This window comes from Hippocampus bargibanti, linkage group LG04 (assembly GCF_051943395.1).
Source record: "Hippocampus bargibanti isolate YZ-2025 linkage group LG04, ASM5194339v1, whole genome shotgun sequence".
In the NCBI taxonomy this organism is placed as follows: domain Eukaryota; kingdom Metazoa; phylum Chordata; class Actinopteri; order Syngnathiformes; family Syngnathidae; genus Hippocampus; species Hippocampus bargibanti.
This window is the reverse complement of record NC_142737.1, coordinates 26,028,112-26,051,095: the sequence shown is the minus strand read 5'-3', so window position 1 is coordinate 26,051,095 and position 22,984 is coordinate 26,028,112. Positions and strand designations below refer to the sequence as shown.

At 41.3% G+C, this 22,984-nt stretch overlaps 3 protein-coding genes across 4 annotated transcripts; 1 reads left to right on the top strand and 2 right to left on the bottom strand.

Moving 5' to 3' along the window:
- On the bottom strand, window positions 1-6,378 carry rad9b (RAD9 checkpoint clamp component B). The gene is made up of 8 exons (XM_088994902.1): window positions 6,227-6,378; window positions 6,029-6,128; window positions 5,594-5,700; window positions 5,348-5,454; window positions 3,349-3,413; window positions 3,094-3,210; window positions 871-1,045; window positions 1-199 (listed from the first exon to the last, which is right to left on the bottom strand). The coding sequence occupies exons 1-8, from the start codon at window positions 6,261-6,263 to the stop codon at window positions 83-85; spliced, it is 825 nt and encodes a 274-aa protein (XP_088851028.1). The 5' UTR covers window positions 6,264-6,378; the 3' UTR covers window positions 1-82.
- A 3,357-nt stretch (window positions 6,379-9,735) lies between these two features.
- On the bottom strand, window positions 9,736-16,103 carry LOC148899565 (ubiquitin-conjugating enzyme E2 G1-like). The gene is made up of 6 exons (XM_088994899.1): window positions 15,943-16,103; window positions 13,494-13,596; window positions 13,323-13,420; window positions 12,483-12,661; window positions 12,257-12,363; window positions 9,736-11,409 (listed from the first exon to the last, which is right to left on the bottom strand). The coding sequence occupies exons 1-5, from the start codon at window positions 15,983-15,985 to the stop codon at window positions 12,277-12,279; spliced, it is 510 nt and encodes a 169-aa protein (XP_088851025.1). The 5' UTR covers window positions 15,986-16,103; the 3' UTR covers window positions 9,736-11,409; window positions 12,257-12,276.
- Window positions 16,104-16,710: 607 nt separating this feature from the next.
- anapc7 (anaphase promoting complex subunit 7) lies at window positions 16,711-22,970 on the top strand. 2 transcript variants are annotated; one of them, XM_088994896.1, is made up of 11 exons: window positions 16,711-16,921; window positions 17,462-17,648; window positions 18,364-18,483; window positions 18,877-18,988; window positions 19,107-19,260; window positions 20,440-20,582; window positions 20,763-20,880; window positions 21,107-21,303; window positions 21,368-21,592; window positions 21,667-21,817; window positions 22,247-22,970. In XM_088994896.1, exons 1-11 carry the CDS (start codon window positions 16,821-16,823, stop codon window positions 22,434-22,436), a joined length of 1,698 nt encoding a protein of 565 aa, XP_088851022.1. In that variant the 5' UTR covers window positions 16,711-16,820; the 3' UTR covers window positions 22,437-22,970. The 2 variants fall into 2 exon arrangements, with proteins under 2 accessions (XP_088851022.1, XP_088851023.1); XM_088994897.1 differs by having other exon boundaries at window positions 16,781-16,925; window positions 22,247-22,968.
- Window positions 22,971-22,984: the final 14 nt, after the last annotated feature.

Genomic DNA, 22,984 nt, shown 5'->3' with positions numbered 1-22,984 from the left:
CAATAATGAATATTTGGACTGAACAACTAGGCAAAGGAATTCAATTACAATAAATACATATTGAACTTTTTTTCTCATTTTTTTAGTACTCTTGGCTTCTTCCCGAGTCTTTGTCCTCCATGTCACTGTTGCGAGCCAAAACGGTCACACACTTGTCATCCTGCTCTGAGGACAATCCCCGGAACAGGAGTGAGCAGATCTTCAGAGGCAAAAAGTTTATTAATGCAACCGATGCAATCCACCATGTCAAAAGGGACTTTGCGCTATCGCACATGTCAAGTCAGCACAGCGTGGATTTCCCCAACCATTATGACTGACATCTCCACGACTGCATTTCAATCCGACTTTGCTGTGAACAGAATTATTTTATTCAGCACCTTTGTAATTTCAAGGAAGTCAACAGTGGGGTCATTCACACCATGATCGTTCCTCTACCTGCAGTAGTTCTTAATCTTGTTGGAGGCACCGAACCCCACCAGTTTCATATGCTCCTTCACCGAAGCCTTCTCTAATAAAAAATATCCTTTTTTTACTCGTGCACGAAATGAATTGTGCAGTAATGGGGAGGTCTCACTGCTGCATCAACCAGCGACCTTAAAGCAGACCGCTCGGAAAGCTCAGATGCTCAATGACTGTACCCACTAACTGCAGACTAGACAGAGGGGTGGACCTCTGCGGCGGAGGATCCACCGAACCCCTGAGATCGACTCACCGAACCCTTAAAGTTCGATCGAACCCAGTTTAAAAAAACACTATGTGAGCCAAAACCCAATGTGACGTGTGTGTGTGAGTTTACTGCTTCACATTGGATTTTTAAGTGGGTGATAAAATGTGCTGCAGTTTCCTTCATGCGCTATAGCGAACACTTACTGCGGAGGAAGCGGGACTCTCGGTCACAGAAGGGTTGCCAAGGCTCAGAAGCTTGCGCTGTTGAAACTCCAGCAGAGGGGTTGACTGAATGGTGGGGCTGCCCTGGCTGGATGGAACCACTTTAATGGCAGCACAATGACTGAGGCGTTGATCTCTGGCAGTAGCATTTGTACACCTGTCAATTCAAAACACGTTTCTTGTTTAACAAAAGGAATGTATCAATTAGGGCACACAATGAAATTATCTTGTATGTCTTTGTGTGCCCTGCGATTGGCTGGCAACCAATTCAGGGTGTCCCCCGCCTCGTGCTCGAAGACAGCTGGGATTGGCTCCAGAAACCCCCGCGACCCCAATGAGGAATAAGCGGTACGGAAAATGAGATGAGATGAAATTATCTTTGTTCACATTTACAATCATGTGTGTACTGATTGCATTGAGTTATATCAGCTAATGCAGGTGAAGTGAAGCGAAGAAGTAAAGAGTCAAATGTTCTGCAGCATAGGTGAAATTTCTTCCCTGTCAACCAGTCAACAAACAGTAAGAGGAGCGGCTGCGGGTGCCCGCGACGCCAAAGGCACTGGACATTTGACTATATACTTCTTCGCTTCACTTCAATTCTGGACATTTTGTGTGTATAAGGCGCACCCAGAAGCCTTAATTTCATTTCATGACACAAACATATGCAGTCTGAACAGGGGTCCAAGAGTGACCCTTGAGGGACCCCATGTCATGGCCATTTGATCAGAGGAAAGCTTTGATTGTTCGTTCCACTGTGCATTCGACAGCAAGTGGCAAAATAGATGTTTTAAAATGCGTTACATGAAAACCATAGCTAAAAAATCACGATAGACAAATTGTTTTTACCACTTAAAGGACAACCGACGTCTCCGGACAAGTTGTGTCCATAATTTGTAAAATGGCTTCAAATGACTTCGACTGAGCGTATTTTACAAAGATTCCACCGCATATAACTATATTTTACGTTTTAAGACTCACGCTGAATATTCCGGAAGCCTTGTTTTTGATTTGGTGACGAGTCCGTACGTGACGTCACTGAAGGAACGCCCCTGACCGAAAAAAGGACACATTGTAGCAGTCCTTCCATCACGTCAATGCTTGTTTGGTCTGAAAACCTCATGTTGCACCAAAAAGAGCCAGAAGAGGGTGACAAACCTCAGTGTAAGGAATTTACCAGCCTGTAGAAACGGGCTGATTAATTCCTCACACGGAGCTTGGTCGCCATTTTCTGCCTCTTTTTTGGTGATACATTTCCCCCCAATGTTGCCTCAAAATGGCACAGAATAAATCTTTAATCGATTGCAAACATGTATGCTTTCCTCTTCAGAACTATTTGAATCATGTTCATAACTGGATGAGTAACAAGAAAGCATATTCTCCAAATCTGAAGCCATTGTTTTCATTCCCCAGCAATGCAAGACGTCTTAGCGGGGCGGGACTTTCTGAAAATGCCCAATTCGCAGCTCAATTGTTTGCAGATTTTGGACACTTTAAGTCATTTTTGTTGGTGTTTTGCATTTGAATAAAAATATACTGCATGTTTTGGGTATTTTAGATGCTATAAAACGTTTTTCTGATGTCAGTTAGGGAACAAAAAAAGTGATGTCAGTTGTCCTTTAACAGTGTAAATAAAGGATTTCCATGAAGGCTGCATTTAAACAGGAAGGTGTTCCTCAAAATAAAATATTCATCATTTTTATTTGCATATTATTTATCACTGTCACGTGAAATGTCATGCTACTTACATGTGCCCAATGTGCGTGTTTTACTTGCTTCTTGAAAGTAAACACAACTTAACTTGATGTGTGTCACTTGAATTGTACAGCATTGTATGTAGTTGTTTTGACTGTTTGGGCGTGGAGTCTAAATCCCGCATAAAGTGGAAAGATGAGTGGGGGATTACGTGCAGTCAAACTTCCAGCACAGGGCCGTCAATGTGCCTTACTCGTCTCCTTCACAGAGGCAAGGCTGTCTGAAACACTACTCCTACTTAAGAATTTAAAGGAGCCAATGAGAGCCAAGTAGCATGACTGGGTGCCAGCAGAAAGGCTCGGGTAAAGCCCAGTGGGAAGATTCTATTAAACTGCTACTACACAATGGCAGCAGACCGAGACCAAGAACGGTGAGAATCGCTCTAAGTGTCACAAATATCGCACATACTTTCATCGTGTCATTTTTTTTCCAAGTCATGTTGTAGCGTCATACCTCTGTGAATTTGGGTCTGGGGTATTTGTTGGTTGAGAGGGGCTTCCACTGTCAATCAAGGTCGCAAGCACCAAAGTGGCCTCCAGGACCATGTCCTCCACAGAAAAGGACACAGGCCTATATAAACACGGAACAATGGCTGTACCGAGAATCACAGAAACGCATGTAAAAATAGAGCAGGCATAATTTGAGCCAGTGTCTTTAAATGAATACAAAAAAGCCCATTATTTTTTAATGCATTGTGTCAAGACTCACTTTCCAGCAGCATCAAATTGGACCGAAACCGCAAGGCATTGCATTTCCGCAAAAGAGAGAAAAGCCTTAAAAGAGGGAGAGGTCCAAAATGTCATTGTGTGTCATTTAAGAGCACATGCGCTAGATCAGACCTAATAAAAGGGAAGTGCAGACAAAGAGCAAGTTGGCAGTCAGACACATTCCAAGATTACATTCGGGACAGACGCAAGTTGTGGGCGTTTATGCAGGTCAAGTCGGCTTAATTGGACTAACACGGTTAGTATCCACATTTCCAGACGCCAATCAAGTACTTGGTGTTTTCAAAGTCAAGTAGCGTTGTGCTATTTGAATTCTCCTACAAATAAAGAATTGACTGTGTACAAGGGCTGAACTTCTTTTCCTTTCGGCTTTTCCCTTCAGGGGTCGCCACAGCGAATCAGCGTCCTGCATCTTCAGACGTTTGATTCACATTTTTGTTTTGGGCCAAGCTTTTATGCCGGATGCCCTTCCTGACAGAACCCTCTGTATTTATACGGGCTCGGTACCGGCACAATAAGGATGAACATTATATCAAACTCCAATCGACGTAGCGGTGTGGCAAAATTGAAATTGCAAATGGTAGCAATTTGAAACAGGACAAAACAAAATGTCTACTTCATTTCGGTGAGCTTTAGTATTTGGAGACATTGTATATTCTGTTTGTTTGCAGATGACATTGTGATCTGTAGAGATAGCAGGGAACAGGTGGGGGAGAAACTAGAGAGGTGGAGGTATGCCCTGGAAAGGAGAGGAATGAAGATCCGTCACAGCAAGACAGAATATATGTGTGTGAATGAGAAGGACCCAAGTACAAGAGTGATGACATTGGGAGAAGAGATAAAGAAGGTGGAGGATTTTAAGTACTTGGGGTCAACTGTCCAGAGCAATGGAGAGTGTGGAAGAGGCGAAGAAGCGTGTCCAGGCAGGCTGGAACGGCTGGAGAAAAATGTCAGGTGTGATGTGTAATAGAAGGGTTTCAGCTAGGATGAAAGGAAAGGTGTATAAAATGGTGGTGAGACCAGCCATGATGTTTGGAGTAGAGACAGTGCCACTGAAGAAAAGACAGGAAGCAGAACTGGAAGTAGCAGAGATGAAGATGTTGACGTGAACTGGTTAGATAGGATCAGGAATGAGTATATCAGAGGGGCAACTCATTAGATGTTTTGGAGAGAAAGTCAGGGAGCCCAGACAGAGAGGGTTTGGACATGTTCCGAGCAGAGAGAGAGACTATATCGGGAGAAGGATGCTGAGTCTTGAACTGCCAGGCAGGAGATAGAAAGGAACAAAGAGGACATGAAGGTAGCTGCTGTGAGAGATGAGGATACACAAAACAGAGTTAAATGGAGGACACTGATTCGCTGTGGCGACCCCTGAAGTATACATTGTATATTCTATTTTTAGATATCTACAGTAACTACATAACGTCAGAGATTAAAGTTCCCAGAAAAACAAGAAAAGTTTAAGTGATGAAACTACTGACTTTGTGTTCTATTTAGAGATTTATGTTTAGACCCAAATTGATAGATTTTCACGAAATGTATAGAATAGTTTTTGTGAAGGGATGGATAGCAGGTTGCGACCGTGTTTACTTAACCTGTTCTGTTCATAATGATGTTGTTTTTTAGGATGATACTTGCCACAATAAATTTGGAGACCGCTGCTCTCCAGTGTTTGTACCCTCTGACAGAATGGCCTACTACGGTCTCGCTCAAAATTATTTGTAATGGGCTGCAACTTTCATCAAGCCAATTGAGGTTGAGGAGTGTAGAAAAGGGATAAAAGCATATGTAACAGTATCACTACAGCTACAGTAACTTTTATGACACCACTGACAGCATACAGTACAAAGAAAAACTGGAACACCGTGTCCAGATTTGCAGAACACGATATGAAATGTAATGAGCCAATCACATGCACATACCCCACCCAGACCCAAACATTTGACTCTCCTGTGACAGGCATCCACAAATAGCCACGTTACCCTCAGCTCCTTCAGACAGAAGGTTATGGCCGAGTCCTCTCCGTACAGAAAATAGTCGAACTCGTCAGGGTGTAAGGCCATCTCGGTGTACGTCAACTTCATGTGATCTATGACAGAAGAGCAGTCAATTGCAGTCAGCATTTGCATTAATCGGATCAGTCACGTGAAATCATCATCCATTGATCATTCTCCAAAATAGCTTCCTCAAGAGGGCCAGTGATAGACCACAATGTAACATTAGCTCACCGTTTCTTTTATCATGGTAATTCCTTAGACTGACTCGGAGAGGAGTTAAGGAGAGGGTGACTTCCTCCTGAGATCTTTGGAAATGCATCACCATATTTGCAAGAAGCCTGCAGAGAATAGCAAAATGGATGGGTGGGGGGATAGGTAGGCAGGTGAATGGGTGGGTGCGCAGGTAGGTAGGAAGAAAGAAAGAAGTAAGGGAGAAAGGAGGGAAGGAACAACAGATAGAAAGAAAGAAAGAAAGAAAGAAAGAAAGAAAGAAAGAAAGAAAGAAAGAAAGAAAGAAAGAAAGAAAGAAAGAAAGAAAGAAAGAAAGAAAGAAAGAAAGAAAGAAAGAAAGAAAGAAAGAAAGAAAGAAAGAAAGAAAGAAAGAAAGAAACAAACAAACAAAGAAAGAAAGAAACAAAGAAACAAAGAAACAAAGAAAGAACATGCCTAGCAGGACCCTTCAGCACATTGGGACAGAGATGGGAGTCGAACACAGCCTGTACAGCTCCACTCTCCTGGTAATATATGTTATGGGTTTTTGTGATTCCTGGGGAGAAAAAAAAGAATACCTAAAACTAAGTGAGAAAACACTACCACCGCGTGGTGAAAATGCATACTAATGGCATAAAAGAGACTATGGCCCACCGTGCCGACAGACAAATTTTATTATGACTGTGTCCATGTGGGGGCTGAATGATATCTGACATCGCTCCACGTTCCGGTCAATTGAAGTCAAGCATCGAAAAAGTGGCAGCAAAGACTTTAAAGCAAATTGGAAGAAAATGGCATTTCTATGAATCTTGATATATATATGATTTTTTTTTCAATCGGCGCGTTTTTAGTTGCGTGACCTTGATTTGCAGTTTGCATTGAGTTGATTCACTGGCCTGCTCTGATGCCAGGCTGTAGTTGTGGAAGAACATTGGTGAGAAGGAGAAGCAGACATATGCAGATTGAGAAGAATTCACTGATCTCAGAGCCAACTGTTTATAAAGAAACACAAATACACTGAATATTTACACCCAAAGAAGAAAAAGATCAGACAAGCAAGCTCACCCCTTGAACCGTGGGATCTAACCACAGCTCGTGTCCAATTCGTGAAAGAGCATGGATGGCCTTTCCAAAAGCTGTAACATACATTAAGACAGTAGTGATTTGTTTTAAGCGGTTTTCTGTGAGTCACCTAAGTAGTAACATTTGCACGAACGACACATTGGAATTAAAACGCTAACTCGTATAATTGTTGTCGTGATAGCATATTCACGCACAAGCAAGCACGAACTGCTAATTTAGAAATAGCTCGTAGGAAAAAAAATACAGAACCGAGCAGCTAATACTCCAGTTGAATAAATAATATGCCTGTTTGGCAACTTAAGTCCAACATTTAACTAGTTTTGACATAACATTACCTTTTATAGAGTTTCCTTCAAGAGAGCAGTTCATTTTCATAGAATGACGACCGACAGACTGAAGAGTCAATCATAAGTGAATCTGACATATAAAATCTGACCGAATAAAAGCAAGGTATTTCGGAATCCTCCTATATTTTTTACATTGTTATATATCATATTACTTTATTTTAAACACCTTAAAATTCTATATTTGTTTCATTTGAAAATACATTTAATCATTTTTTTTGGTGATGATTACTTGTAATTTGTCAATTTTTAGCATAACTGTGGCAAAAAAATGCAGCATGTACAGGATTAACTTTGGCAAAGTCAGAAAATATTTTTAGCAACGGAATATGAAGGATAGCAATCACATCGAATTCCATTTTAAGTCATCTGTATGTGTATACTTAAACTCTCAAGATAATACTCTATTTGTATACTTGGGAGTGTTTACTGCTCTCAGTATAGGACAGGGGTGGGCAAACTTTTTGACTCGCGGGCCGCATTGGGTTCTAAAATTTGATAGAGGGGCCGGGCCAGGAGCATTTGGAGGGATTGTTTGGGCCGGAAATACTAAACCTAAAGCATTAAAGGACAACCGACGCCTCCGGACAAGTTATGTCCATAATTTATAAAATCACTTCAAATGACTTCGACTGAGCGTATTTGACAAAGATTCCACAGCATATATCTATAGTTTACGTTTTAAGACTTGCGCTGAATATTCATGAAGTCTTGTTTTCGAGTTGATGACGATCCCCATGTGACGTCACGTTTGGACCGCCCCTGACCGAGAAAGCGACACACAATGCATTTTGGGTACTATGTTTGGTCTGAAAACTTTGTGTTGATCCGTGTCATTGACGGCTCAAATTGATATGGGAGGACTCATTTAATCAATTGCAAACATTTGTGCTTTCCCCTTCAGAACTATTTGAATCATATTCATAACTGGATGAGTAACAAGAAAACATCTTCTCCGAATCTGAAGCCATTGTTTTGATTCTCAAGCAAGGCGTGACGTCACGAACAAGGGGGTGAGACCTTCTGAAACTGGCCATTTCCAGATTCATTTTGAAGTCATTTTTATTGGTGTTTTTCATTTAACTAAAAATATCAGCCTGCCTGATTTGGGTATTTTAGATGCTATAAAACGTTTTTCTGATTTCAGTGGGAAACAAAAAAAATGGTGCCGATTGTCCTTTAAATGTAGTGTGTACAAACCTCATAGCACAGTAAGAACACTACAACCCAATTTATTAACTGTCTTTCAAATGTGAAAAATATCCCTGATCAGTTAATAAATTTGTCTCAAGGAATATGGCGTTTACATACTATTTCGCAGATACTTGGAGGAGGAAATGGAAATAGATTAAAATAACATATGCACTGTGATTTATCAAGATTGCGTCTGTTTTAAATAAGTTTTCATTGAAGGGGCAAAGTTAAAGAAATCAACATTTATTGAAAAATGGAATCACTTTCAACATTCAAAACATATTACACAACGAAATATTCAAGCTCAAAAATACCTACTTGTGCTAAATTCCGCCAAATCATAGATGGTTTGTCCTGACGTGCGTTCAACAAACTCTCCACTGACGCCCTCGCTTTCACGCGCAAACAATACACGTGTACCGTCGCCGAGCACACAAACATAGGCTACCTGCAGTTGAAATTTGCATACACGGCACGGCGGTCAATGAGAAGCCTGCTTCTTTCTTCCGGACTTTCTCAAGCGTTATAAAGTCGTTTTCCAAAATAGATGCACAGAACCTCAGCCCAGAAGAAAGATTCAAAAGAAGCTAACAACATATGTGACGCTACAAAACGTAAATTTACATTAAACCGTGACTGTAAAGTGTATGTGAGACTTATGAAAGGGGCTTGGTGGCTCGTCGAAAGCAATGCAAACGTTGCATTGTGCACCACAATGACAATCGACTACTGCAGGAAAATCTACAGCTGTGCACATTCACGTAAATTAAGCAAGGTAGCATTTGTCGTAGGTACATTCTCGATTTAAAAAAAAACTTCATACTTTGTGCAAATGCTTTTTAATGTGATTAGTTGTCTCATTGTGCTTCAAGTTGTGAAAAATGGGGCAGGCAACTTTTCAGTCATCTGCCCTGTTTTCCGCTAACTTTTTGTCATGAGTTTCAGGCACGTTTTTTACTATAATTTGGGCAAGTTCGGCGGGCCGGATTAAAAAGCCTAACGGGCCGTATGTGGCCCGCGGGCCGTAGTTTGCCCATGTCTGGTATAGGAAGGGGTTTTTGCACCAAATTAATCAGAATCTTGAAAAGCATGAACATTTGTATCACAAACATTGGAAAGCCTTTGTTGTCATTTGTAAATATTAACATATAAAATATCATCCAATCCAAACCAACCATCTTGAATATTTTGTTGAAAACTCCACAAAAATATTTTATTGTATTCATTGAGGGAGATAAATTATATAAAAATATCAGCATAAAATAATTTGCAATACAGTAAAAAGCCAATATATTTCATGTTCAAAGACACAAACAATTGTTTTGTTGCAAATAGGTTGTTGTGGATGGAACACTCCACTCAATGTGCACGTCTGTGGCATTGGCCTAACCCTTTCACGCCCATGCCTGTTACAAGCTCAAGTTTGAAATGTGTTGTTTTTTGGGGGCGCAGAAGGTCCATTTTGAACATTAAATGTTTTGACTTTATTGAAACTGCGGTGAATGCAGCACGATCTGGGAACACAGAGCAAAAATCAAAATGTTCAAACTCATTTCACGCACTTTATTCAGCATCACGTCCAATATACATTGCAATAACAGAAAATGAAAAAAAAATAGCAACCTTAGAGGGTGAATTACCTGGACACCAATTTCAGAGCATATTGCTTGAGGATGTTTGAAATATGCACCAAATCTGTGCAAATACAGTGAACACCGGTCCAAGGAGATCATGGTGAGAAAATTCTGACATAATCATTAAGTCTCAGCATATATCACATTCACCCAGAATGTACATTATAAATGATGTCATTAACATATTCAACTCATTCAACCCTGATTGCGTGTGCCAAAAATCAGTGTGTTGGTTTGGATGACATGGTTAGTCATGGGCAAGTCTATTATTTATTAAGGTGGAAAGGGTTGTTTTTTTCTAACCAGTGTACTCGTTTCAACATAAACATTATATGCAAGATTGTGTCTTTCTCCAATGACAAATTGTGTTTGTGTCAACTTCATCCATAAAAACAATAAGAAACCAAATTCTGACCTTGATGTGATCCATTGTATAAATGTGCATTGAGAAAAAAAAATGAAGGTGAATGTTTTACCTGCCAATCTACCTACAGTTCTCAACGTTGAAACGTAAACCAATGTGAAACGTATTACACACAAAAATGCCCAATGTGCAACAACAAACTAACAGCTAATCCAATTCAACAACGGAGCCCTGAAACATCTCCGCTTTGGGAACTGAACAACCAGATTGAGGTAAATTCAGATGCCACAGCAGTACACACACTCCAGCCAGAATCATGACAGCTTTTACATTTTTTTTTTTTCGCCCACTGATCCATTTTGGTTGGGATAGTTAAAATAAATCGTCAATGAGCTGGAAAGACCGTGAGGAATATTAAAAGTCTATGCCGTCGAGTGTTAATTGCAAGGTTAGAATTGAAACCTGAGAAGTTGGCACAAAGCAAATGTTTAATGTTAGCCGTGCATGTGCAAGTCAATATATGAGACAGTGGCCCTCAAAACAGAGTGAGCCATTTCGTTCACAATGACAAATACCAACAGGACGCAAGAGTTTGAAGGGATCATGCACGCTTGAAATATTTGCCCGACCTTCGCATAGATAGACAATGCTAGCAGGTAGAGGCTGTGGGGGACCCCGCCAAAAAAAAAAAAAAACAAAAAAAAAAAAACATACCGTAAGTGCCACAAAAATGTCTTTGTGAACAGGAAGCAGAGTGAAGAAGTAAAGCCAATAAAAGCAAACGGTGAGGTTTGAAAATCCACACTCACATTGATGAACGAAGATTATGCTGGGCTGGCATGTACAGAATGTCTCGGAGAGGACAGGTGATGACGTAAAGGTTACAGGCTTTCGTTTGTTCAACTCCATCTTGACCATTTAATTGCATAAGAAACCTGGTAGTATAAAGTAGAAACTGTTCAGCAGCAGATAAAAAAAGCAAGCTCATTTACAGTAGTGACATATTTTACATCAGTTTTCCAAAATAAATAAAATTAAATATACAATTCCAGGTAGGAAGGAAGTGAAATTCGCTGGTAGTGTTCTCAAATTTCCTCTTCTTGTCACAAACCACAAGCGCTTCTTGAAACCAGGTTGAAGACCAACTGATTCCTTTTGTCTTGCGAAAACAAGGGCCACAAAAGTAAGTCCGTTTCCCTCAGGAGGCGTTTCCTTCAACTAGGAAAAAAAAGGACGATTAATTACAGTTGTGTCCTAAATGCAATGACGTGAGAATTAATTAATTCATTTTGAATGACAAACATTTTTGAATTGACCAGGCGCAGATTCGTGAATCTCATGTTTTGAGGCGGCAAAAATTGCTTTGAGGCCATTGGAATATTTGTGAAAAGATAATTCTGGTTGCAACACAACATTAGCGCTAAAAAAAAACACAACTGACTGGTCACTATCACTTCATCTGTCAAGTTGTTATGGTGCTGATGAAGAAGTTTCAAATATCAAAACATTAAAAAAAACATCCATGTGGGCAACACACAGAAATCATTGGGAAAACAGGAAGGGTGTGGAGGGTCAAGTCTGTCGAATACATGTCATTTCACTATGTGTTCAAAAAACACAAGGAGTGAGAGTTCGTTAAATAATGACAGCATGCCGATTTTTAAATGACACCATGACGAAAGCACAAATGAAAAGTGTAATTTCTAGGCCTGACAAATAGTGAGTAGTTTTACTTTATTTGAAAGCTGCTCTGCCGATGACCATTTTGTGTTTGGGAGCATATTATCGAGCATTGTCATCTTTATTAAGTTCATCGAGTTGCTTGCTCTGTAGCCACAAGGGGACATAAGCCAGTGTCTTTTTGTGCCGGTCCCAAGCCCGGATAAATGCAGAGGGTTGTGTCAGGAAGGTCATCCGACGTAAAAACTTGGCCAAAACAAAAATGCGAATCAGACCTCTGAAGATAGAGGACACTGATTCACTGTGGGGACCCCTGAAGGGAAAAGCCAAAAGAAAAAAAGAAGAAGAAGCCTGAAAATTAACGTAAACACTTTTTCATACTTACTCTGGAATTCATAACATCTTCTAATCAAAGGCCATCTCTTGACTTTTTCTTACACAACGAGCCACTTTTCTCTTGAATTCACCATTTGGATCCTCCCGCCACTCTTTCTGTGAACGAAACAGTCAACTTTGAACGGCATTCCATGAGGCAACATCGCAAAGATGACCCCAGACAAAGGCTGATGTCGGTCTCCCCAAGCACGAGAAATGTACAGAGTTCAACTCACCGCAGCATCTACATTTGCAGGCGAATCGCTGTTGGGGTCCGCCAACATGGAGATAACGCTAATCATGATTGTCTCAACCGTGTGGATGGGCAGCCAGCGCTCTTCGGGCTTCTCGTAGCCAAATTTATCCTCTCCGGGCTCATGCAGGATGGAGATGCACACATCCCCATTTTTCGCAACTGTTTGGGTACACGTGTGAGAAGAATTGTCCATTTAAGGTTGACATAAAGGTTCAATGTGGAGCGTTTGGAGGAATGCAGCCCGATTGACAGGTGGTGTGATGACTGTGTGTGTGTGTAAATCTCAATTGAATGCCTCCGCAATTAAAAGTTGACAATAAAATATCCATCGCATTTGACCCGCTGTAAAGAACATTCTGTAAATTACACTCGTCACTTATGAAACAAGCAATCAACCCTTGTTCTGCCTGAATAATTAGTTTTCATCAGCTATATGGGTCAATTGTATGCTTCCAGCTTGGTGGTGAGATTTTGAAGGGCTTTTTCTGCTTTGGCAGAACTGTGGCGAGTGCAAAAAGCCAGATTTGTTGGGGAAAGTCGGACGAGTTTGGGTGAACTTGACTGTCCCAGCTTCCTTAAACAATTTCAGGGTGAAGTACAGCAGAGAATTCCAAGATCAATAACCTTTCACCTCATAAATGTTATTTTGGAATACTATTGGACACAAGAAAAATCTAAATTGACAACATGGTGAGCTTCTGATATTCTAGAAATGATCTACCGGAAACAAATTCCTTGTGTGTTCTACATACTGGGCAATAAAGATGATTCTGATTCTGAGATAATCTCAACCAAATGTTGGCGACTACTAAGCATTTACCGTTAGGGTGCCAGATTTCAGTTATGAACTTCATCTTTGGAGGTCGAAGAGGATAATCATACGGGAAGGTTAGGTACGCTTTGAAAAAGCCTCCTTCACTGCAACGGAAAAGATTACAAGTGAAATGATTTGGAGAAAAAAAAAGAATGTATCAAGTAAGTGCTGACTTACAAAAGTGTATCTTGGGGACCAATGATCACAACTTCCCATTTATATATGTCGTCGTCATCGATGAGACCTGCCGAAAAACCCTCCACAGGGTTCTTGTTGAGCTCTGAAATAAGAGACAAAAGGGACGTCTGTGTAGTAAGCCTTTCAGTCATACAGGAGTGGTCCATCGATGAAAAGGTTTCTTCAGCCGTCATCTGTACTTCTTTGAAGGTGTCGGGCGTTTCGCTTCTCATCCAAGAAGCTTTAAACTAAACTTTAGTTCGCTGACGAAGTATCTTGGATGAGAAGTGAAACATCCGGCACCTCCAAAGTACAGATGACGGCTGAAGAAACCTTTTCATCGATAGACAGAAGGAACGTTTTAAAGGACAACCGACACCATTCTTTGTTTCCTAACTGACATCAAAAAAACCTTTTATAGCATCTAAAATACCCAAAACACGCAGTATGATATTTTTAGTCAAATGCAAAACACCAATAAAAATGACTTCAAGTGTCCCAAAACTAATTCAAAATGACCTCAGAAAGTTAGTTTCAGAAGGTCCCGCCCCCTTGTTCGTGACATCACGCCAGGACGTCTTTGCCTTGCTCGAGAAACAAAACAACGGCTTCAGATTCGGAGAAGATGCTTTCTTGTCACTCATTAAGTTATGAATATGATTCAAATAGCTCTGAAGAGGAAATCATAAATGTTTGCAATTGATTAAAGAAGTTCTTGCGCATCAATTCGAGCCATCAGAACTGCAAGGTATCGGCCCAGAAAATGCACAAGATGGTGCCCAAGCTCCGTTGGAAATGGGCCAATTTGTCTGCTTGGAAATTGTGTCAACTAGAATCAAATAGTAGTCTTGGTGCAACACACAACGATTCACCATCGCCTTATTTATGTGTTTTCCTTCTAATTTCGCCATCGACACGAAGTTTTCAGACCAAACAAAGCACCGCAAAATGCATTGTGTGTCCCTTTCTCGGTCAGGTGCGTTCCAGACATGACGTCATGTCAGGCATCGTCCTCAACTCAAAAACAAGACTTCCTGAATATTCAGCGCGAGTCTTAAAACGTGAATTATAGCTATATGCCGTGGAATCTTTGTAAAATGCGCTCAGTAGAAGTCATTTGAAGTGATTTTACTTATGGACATATTATGGACATAACTTGTCGGTTGTCCTTTAAATTATATTTAATATTTTAAATGGGTTATTTTAAGATTATACTTATTTGACTAAAGACAACTTTAAACTGCAGGTGACAAACCCAAGGCCTGCGGCCAGGTCCGGTCCTCTACTTCATTTTATGTGGCCCCTTTTCAAAGAAATTTTTCAACATCAAATTGGATGAATTTTGCTAAAACCTCAAACATAATTTCTCAATGTCAGTTGTGAAATTATAAATATATACTATTCATCAGAAGTTGTGCATATTGAATATGAAAAGATTCAGAATATGTCATCACGGACCTCTGCAGCAAACGGTCACAATGTGGCCTGCACAAAAATTGGTTTGACATCCCTGCTTTAAACATCACCTGCCCATGTTGAGATGATGATCTCGATCAGCTTGTGTGAGTTCCACCTTCCATCCTGAACCCCCCCCCCCCCACTATATATTTTTTTCAATTTAACAGATTATAAATGCATTCGCATGTACAAAAACACCCCCCTACACACACATTCATACATGCTAGTGGTCTCCAATTTTATATACGTGGACACACGGTAACCCCAAGGTCCACATGAGTACCCCACAAACAAGATGAATTTTGATATAATTTTGGACTCGTGCCAAGCCGGATTGATCTGGAAAGTTATTGCGCAAGCAGTACGCATCGCGCACCCGCGCCGCATCCTCTTAATGGAGTGGGGCTTGCATTTTTTGGGGGAGTATCCCGAGGAATTGTGTTAATACAGTCAATCAATTACTGCCTGAAACAGCCACCCGGACAACAGTTTGTTTGCAATACAGTCAGCACGAACGACCTGCGTTAGTTTACATAAAGCAAACACTGGGACGAGAAACATTGAAAATAAGCCCATAAAATAATTCTTTTGTAATTTGACACTGAATTTTTATAGTTAAAATGCTGCGATTTGTAATGATGTACCACTTGCTAAACACTAATAAAGGGGATCGGTCCCTGAACTGATAATTCCTTTGTTCTGTCAGCTAACTAGTGACGATATCGCTAGCCCGTTAGCAAGGAAACGTTGCAATTGCTTTTCAGTTTCTCAAATGGTTATTCAATCTTATGTTAACTGTGAAAATACGGTTTCCATCCAGACGCTAACAGCTAACACAATGTGCTACTGCAACCAGAAGCCACCGTGTTATATTTACATCTCTGAGCCTCACATGATAGCTGTGCGTGGCAAGGACCCGAGCGTAGCTTATTGCTCCGTAAACTTTACATTCGAATACTTTAGCCAATATGGATAGTGATAATAATTTTACCTGCAAGTTGTTTTCGAAGAAGTAAAGCTGATTGTTCGGTCATGGTATGTGCACGTTATTGAAAAAAATCTGTTTTTCTGAATCCTCCCACAAAAATTAAAGCTAGCCCAGACTTGCTGCCTGCTGCCGATTTCCCTCTCTGTTTTGACACAGGGTTCAGCTGCTGGTTTGGGCGTATGCGCATGCGTGCATTTTATTGAGCTCTTGCGAGTGTTTGACTGCGAGCCCCCTCGCATTCAAAAAGATGACGTTTCGCCCTCAGCTTCGCCCATTTACAACATACCGACGCGACCGTGTTGCACAATCCACTCATTTGCAAACACCATCTGTGGTGGCTATTTAGTTATTCCGGCTCACCGAATGAACACGCTGAAATTGTAAGGGAACAACGCCAAACATTGGAAATAAGATATAAGATAAATTATTAATATTTTTCAAAATAAATGTGGCATAACAAAACTGATATTCGTGATTCAGATTTTTGTATATTTGTACAATAGCCTAACTAACTTACAGTACCTGAAATGTGAACATTTTTTCAACCCCGAATCTCGAGTACAAACCAAATATACACTGACAGTCTCTTGCTTTCGTGGAGTAAGAAGGCCAATAAAACAATGAACCCAAAATTCTTTGAATCAAACGTTTGACATTCAATGCACTGGTAAAAGAGACTATTCAAATGTATGTTTTCATTCTTCGATACTTCGACGTGCACGTAAATGTAACATTCCCCATCATACGGAAGAGATGTCATCGGGCGCCATTTTTAATACACTAGAACTGAGCTTACAAGATAGCATTAGCTGCTTCTAAGACGAAACTTTGAAATACCAATTGTTACCCAAAATTAATCCCGCACATCATCTTCCAGGAAAATGAATGTAGTGGATCATGTACGAGAAATGGCCGCCGCCGGTCTCCACTCAAACGTCCGCATTTTGAGCAGCTTGTTGTTGACCATGAGTAATAACAGTCCGTAAGTATGTAAAATCGGGATTCGCCTATTTGCTAATATCCCACTTTCACAGCTCGGTTTCATCGTCACATTTTTTGTGCTGCTCTTTGGCGAGTGTCGAACTACACACTCGAAAGTCGTTAACAGTTTTGGTTCAAGCCAATTATGTCTGTGTCTTAAATACGGTTAAATATAAACCCATTTGTCGAGAATAGCAAAACACTCGAATGTGTGTTTTTGTTAGGCTGCAAATTGTGTACTAAGCGTGAGATTCCCACAAAATATGTCATACATTACGCACAATTTTCTTACCATGGGACATAATTGGGCGTCTTTGGTGTCGTGACGTCTACTTGAAATGTGATATTTTAATTGCTGTCACCAATAAAGTGCTGTCTAATTTAGACTTGTATACATTCCGGTTTGAAAATGTAATTCATGGCCTCTTCTAATAGGTATTTTTTTTCAGTTGAATTGATGTATGTCTTGACCTGTTGTAAGATTAGAGAGATTTCGCAGTCCCGTGCAATTGACCTCGATATGTATCTGTTTGACTCTTAGAGAGCTTTTCTCACCTGCTCAAAAGTACCAGCTGTTGGTCTACCATGCCGATGCCATCTTCCACGATAAAGAGTATCGTAATGCTGCCTGTAAATACAGCATGGCACTGCAACAAAAGAAGGTGCTCAGCAAGACATCCAAAGTTCGTACCTCTGCTGGTGGAGCTGCGGCAAACCTTCAAGCACAGGTATAGTCATTCAAAACCGTTTATATAGGCAGCCGTAAGTGTGTATACCGCTGCATACAGTATATGGAATTCTCTTCACTGGATTTGCTTGGCTCTGCAGTTCCAAATTCACCTTTAGTGCATATTCATGGGACACGTCTTCTGTACAGTAGGATTGTTTTTGCACTCAGAGCGTGTGAAAGAACTACTGAAGTGTTAACAGACGGTAGTGACAATTTGAACAATAAGGCAAAAATTGAATGTTATGTTTGTTGAGTTGCCCTTGAATTGTGGGTGAACTACACATTCCTCCACAGGTTGCCTTTAATTTACTTGATTAATGATGAAAACATCTGTAATTTTCCATGTAGACCACTTTTCTTGGTCTATTCATATTTTAGATATCATGCGGATGTATTTCAAACATGTCCAGATATTGCTGTTTTAGCAGATCCAGAGCATACTCGATTCGCTGCGTTTATTACCTCTTCCGGTGCCATGATGCAAATTGTGCCGATTCAGGGCAAAAATGTCAAAATTGCATCGTAAATCCAACCTCAAGTGTTTACTTAAAAACACATGGGAATCATCCAAAGTGGAAAAAAAATAATTTGTAATCTATTATTATTTCACACGAGTGAGAAACCGTTTGTTATTCCTTTTATAGTAGTGTGTTCATCTTTCGTAACCATGTAGTTCTTTACCCAGCGCGTGAATATGAATGTTGTTTTTCCAGATACTACCGTCAGAGATTGAAGTAAAATACAAGATAGCAGAATGTTATACTATTTTGAAACTGGATAAAGATGCCATTGCAGTGCTTGATGGGATTCCCTCACGACAGAGAACTCCAAAGGTAGGCTTCTGACGTCAAGATTGCTCAACACTTGATTGTGTTAACTTGGCCAAATGATTTGATTTTTAAAATGAGGTCCATGATAGAGTAAACGCAGCTCATCCTTGTATTGCAGTAATCCTGTCTGAGCAATGCCAAAAAGTGTCATGGTACAGATATACAGTAAAGTCTCGTTATATCGATATTCAAGGGAGTCCGAAAAAATATCGATATAACCGGGACTATCGATATATCCGACCCTGTTTGCATGTAATTTTCTCCGTGCGTGCATAGAAATAGTATCGATATAACAGGGACTATCGATATATCCGATATCGATATAACGAGACTTTACTGTATATATATAATTTTTTGTGCCTTTTGAGATTGTTGTCTATTTCCATTTGACCCCAGATCAACATGATGCTAGCTAACCTTTACAGGAAAGCTGGCCAGGAACGCTCTGCAGTGACTAGCTACAAAGAAGTGCTCCGACAGTGCCCCCTCGCCTTAGATGCAATTATTGGTATGCACCACCAAAGCACCCCCTGACACTTTTATCTACCCTCTGTCGTCTTATGTTGTACTCACTCAATTGCAAAAGTTGGGTTTGTGCAAATCAATGTACGTACTTGTCTCCGCAGGTCTTCTCTCCTTATCAGTCAAAGGAGCCGAAGTAGCGTCTATGACCATGGATGTTATCCAGAGTGTCCCCAACCTGGACTGGCTTTCTGTTTGGATTAAGGCGTATGCCTTTATCCATGCAGGGGACAATCAGAGGGCCATCAACACCATATGGTAAGCAAATATCCTTTCATCACCAGCATTGGGCATGCAAATGACAGTGAGGGCTTGAAAACATTAAAACACTGATGGATCAGTGTTTAGACGAGAGTCTAAGCTTTCTAACACTGTATTGAATGTTTATGTGGTCCTAAAACTCAATACAGTGATACCTCGGCTTACGAACGCTTTATCTAAAGAACTTTTCACCTTACGAACATTAAATTCGCAAGACTATAATCTCAGCATACAAACTCGTTTTCGGGAAACACATGGAGCGCCACAATGGCTGCCGAACTAGTTTTCGGCGGAAGAACACCAATCCACACGGCTGAACAGGGCCACCTGCTGGACTAATTTTTCCACACCCACTTTCTTTGAGTGCACTCAGTGCAGACGTGTTTTGTTATGGAGTGGATACTTTTGCTTTTTTGGGACCGAAAAAGATGCCACCACAGGTTAGTGTTAAACTGAAGAGGACAGAAAAGAAAATTACGGCCGAGCAGAAGAAGGAGATCATCGAAAAACACGAACGAGATGTGCGTTTGTGTGACTTAGCGTACCAGTATGCTAAGTCGACCATTGCTACGGGTGTTTCTGTGTTGTCTGAGCAACAGTCTCAGGCAATAGAAGAGGTTGAAACACTTCTGTTGATTTGGATGAACAAAAAGCAGCTAGTAGGGGAAGGTGTGTTTAGGGTATTATTGCCGAGAAGGCACGGCAACTTCACTCGGATATTATCAAGAGGCAATCTGGAAGTTCGTCTTCCATTGACAACTACCATCACAAAGGTAAATAAAGCGACTTTATTAGACGGTACAGTTTATTTCTTTAATTACAATACAATAGCACGTTTATTATACATAAAATAAGGTATATTTTGTGTAGTTTTAAGGCTTATTTAGTAGAAAATTATGTTTTCTGGGGACCTGGAAACGGATTATTCTCATTTTTAATGGTTTCCTATGGGAAATGAATGTTTGGAAGACACACTTTTCGCCTTACACACACGTTATGGGAAACCAAATAAAGTTCGTAAACTGAGGTATCACCGTGTCCTGTCGGTCCAGCAATTAGAGTGAAAATGACAAAAACCCTTGCACTGGAGTGGACACTTTTTGCACGTCGTCTGGAAGTGAATGAATTAATAACTGAGCAACACCTTATGGTTTCCTCTGCCTGACTTGGGCCCAGTTCTCTGGAGAAGAAGTCTCTGTTGCGGGACAACGTGGACCTCCTGGTGAGCCTGGCAGACGTCTACTTCAGGGCAGGTGATACCAAGAATGCCATCCTCAAATTTGAACAAGCCCAGATGCTGGACCCTTATCTCATCAAAGGTACCGCTAGACAACATTCATTGACCCTTGCGTTCATAGTTTTGCTTGCCAAGAGGTTTTCGTAACTAGGTAGCTCACAAAAAAGAGATACCGAGTTGAACAAAACAGCACATCATTTTGAATAAGCGGTCACCTCTGTCCTTTGTGCTAATACGACAATGCTGTGATGTATACTGAAAGGCATGGATGTTTATGGCTACCTGTGGGCCCGAGAAGGACACCTGGAAGATGTTGAGGTCCTCGGCGGACGTCTGTTCAACATCTCCGACCAGCATGCGGAACCCTGGGTGATTTCGGGGTGAGCATGTAGCATGTAGCCGGCGACTGAGTGTGTCATATTATTATCGAGCAGGACCGACAAAAAAAATAGCCAACGCGGAATTACTGGCCCAGTGTTGACAAGTGGAGTTAAGATGGTATCTAAGTACGTGTTCCAAGAAAACATCATTAGTCCGAGCCAGACTATGAACAGAGGAGACAGCGTATTCAGCATGTTTTGTACTAACGCAAGTTTGTATTGTTAGCTGTCACAGCTTCTACAGTAAGCGTTACTCCAGGGCCCTGTACCTGGGAGCCAAGGCCATTCAATTGAACAGCAACAGTGTGCAGGCCCTCCTCCTGAAGGGAGCAGCGTTGAGAAACATGGGCCGAGTCCAGGAAGCCATCATCCATTTCAGAGAAGCCATGCGCTTGGCGCCCTGTCGCCTGGACTGTTACGAAGGTATGTTCGCTTCTCGCGCTTGCTCACCGACTCCACCGGGTCTTCATAAGTCGTTTCGTCGCAGGTCTGATTGATTGTTACCTGGCATCCAATGGGATCAGAGAGGCCATGGGGATGGCCAATAACATCTACAAGACCCTGGGGGCAAACGCTCAGACGCTGACCATTCTTGCCACAGTGTGCCTGGAGGACCCCGTCACGCAGGAGAAAGCCAAAACCTTGCTGGACAAAGCGCTGGCTCAGAGGCCCGACTACACTAAGGCTGTGGTGAAAAAAGCTGAGCTGCTTAGTATGTGCAGATTTCAAAACATTGTCAAAACGAGTCTACCTTGTAAAGGAACACATCTCCCCTTCTTTGTGAAGGTCGCGAGCAAAAATACGAAGAAGGGATCGCGCTGCTTCGAAACGCCTTGGCCAATCAGAGCGACTGCGTGCTGCACAGGATGCTTGGAGATTTCTTGGTGGCCGTCAACGACTACCAGGAGGCAATGGATCAGTACAGCATTGCTCTCAGGTAACCCAGGAGAACCAACTCAACTTGTGCAGCGGCACTAGATTGTGCTGTCACGCAGCACTAGAAGACACAATCAGTTTCAGTTATACTCCCTGGTTCTTCATTGTTGTAAAAAAGTTGTAGTATTCTGTGAGTGTTTTGTTGTTTGCTGAGTTGGATAGCTTTTGTTGTACTCAGGCCAAACTCATGTCAAATATTAACAGGATATTTATGAAAATATTGCTTTGGCCCCAATTGACTATGTAGAAATAAGGCAAAGAAAATGTGTCCAAAATGTGAACTCCCCTCCTGCCCAATGTGCAGTATTACACTTTACAGTGATTCGGTTTTGACTTGAAGGTTGCAGTCCTTAAGTATTTTTCGAAACAGGCAATCATTTGGGTCAATTTAAAATGGTCACATCACGTGTGGAATTGTTGTCCCCAACAGTCTGGACCCCAATGATCAGAAGTCCCTAGAAGGCATGCAGAAGATGGAGAAAGAGGAGAGTCCCACAGATGCCACCGTGGAGCTGGATGGCGATGATATGGAAGGCAGTGGGGAAGACGGAGATCTGGAGGGAAGTGACAGTGAGGCCGCCCAGTGGGCCGACCAGGAACAGTGGTTCGGTATGCAGTAGATGGGCTGACGCGATGGGTACTGGTACCACCTCAAGCTCGCAGACTGCAGGAGGCCATCGGTCACCACAGCCTTGAGCTGCAGGCCTCGATGCTTTCCCGCCATGCTGCTCTCGAGATTGATCAAATCAGGATCGCCTCAGCCTAAATCATGGACTGACCTCAACTTTTCTGTTTTGTTTGCTCATTTGTCAAATGTCTCTTGACAATACTTGCCCACCAAAATTAGCTTAGTTTTGCTCTGGAAAAATTAACATTTCTGCTCGCTATTTTATCCTTCGTATAGTGAATTAACGGATACATTGTGAATTTTTTGAAGCGTCAGCTGAAGCCGCGGTCAGAATGCCTTACATCAGAGCCAAGACTTTCACTTTGTCTGCGGCTGACTGAAGAGGAAAGTCGACGTAAACTTATTTCAATACATAATATATAACTCAGACTGGCCATGTGTCGCGTTGTCAAGCCAAAAGTAATGGTCTTTGTAAAGTATCACGTGTTGCAATGGATAATGTAAACATCGCGTGTTGTATTTTGTAAATAGTTTTTTAAT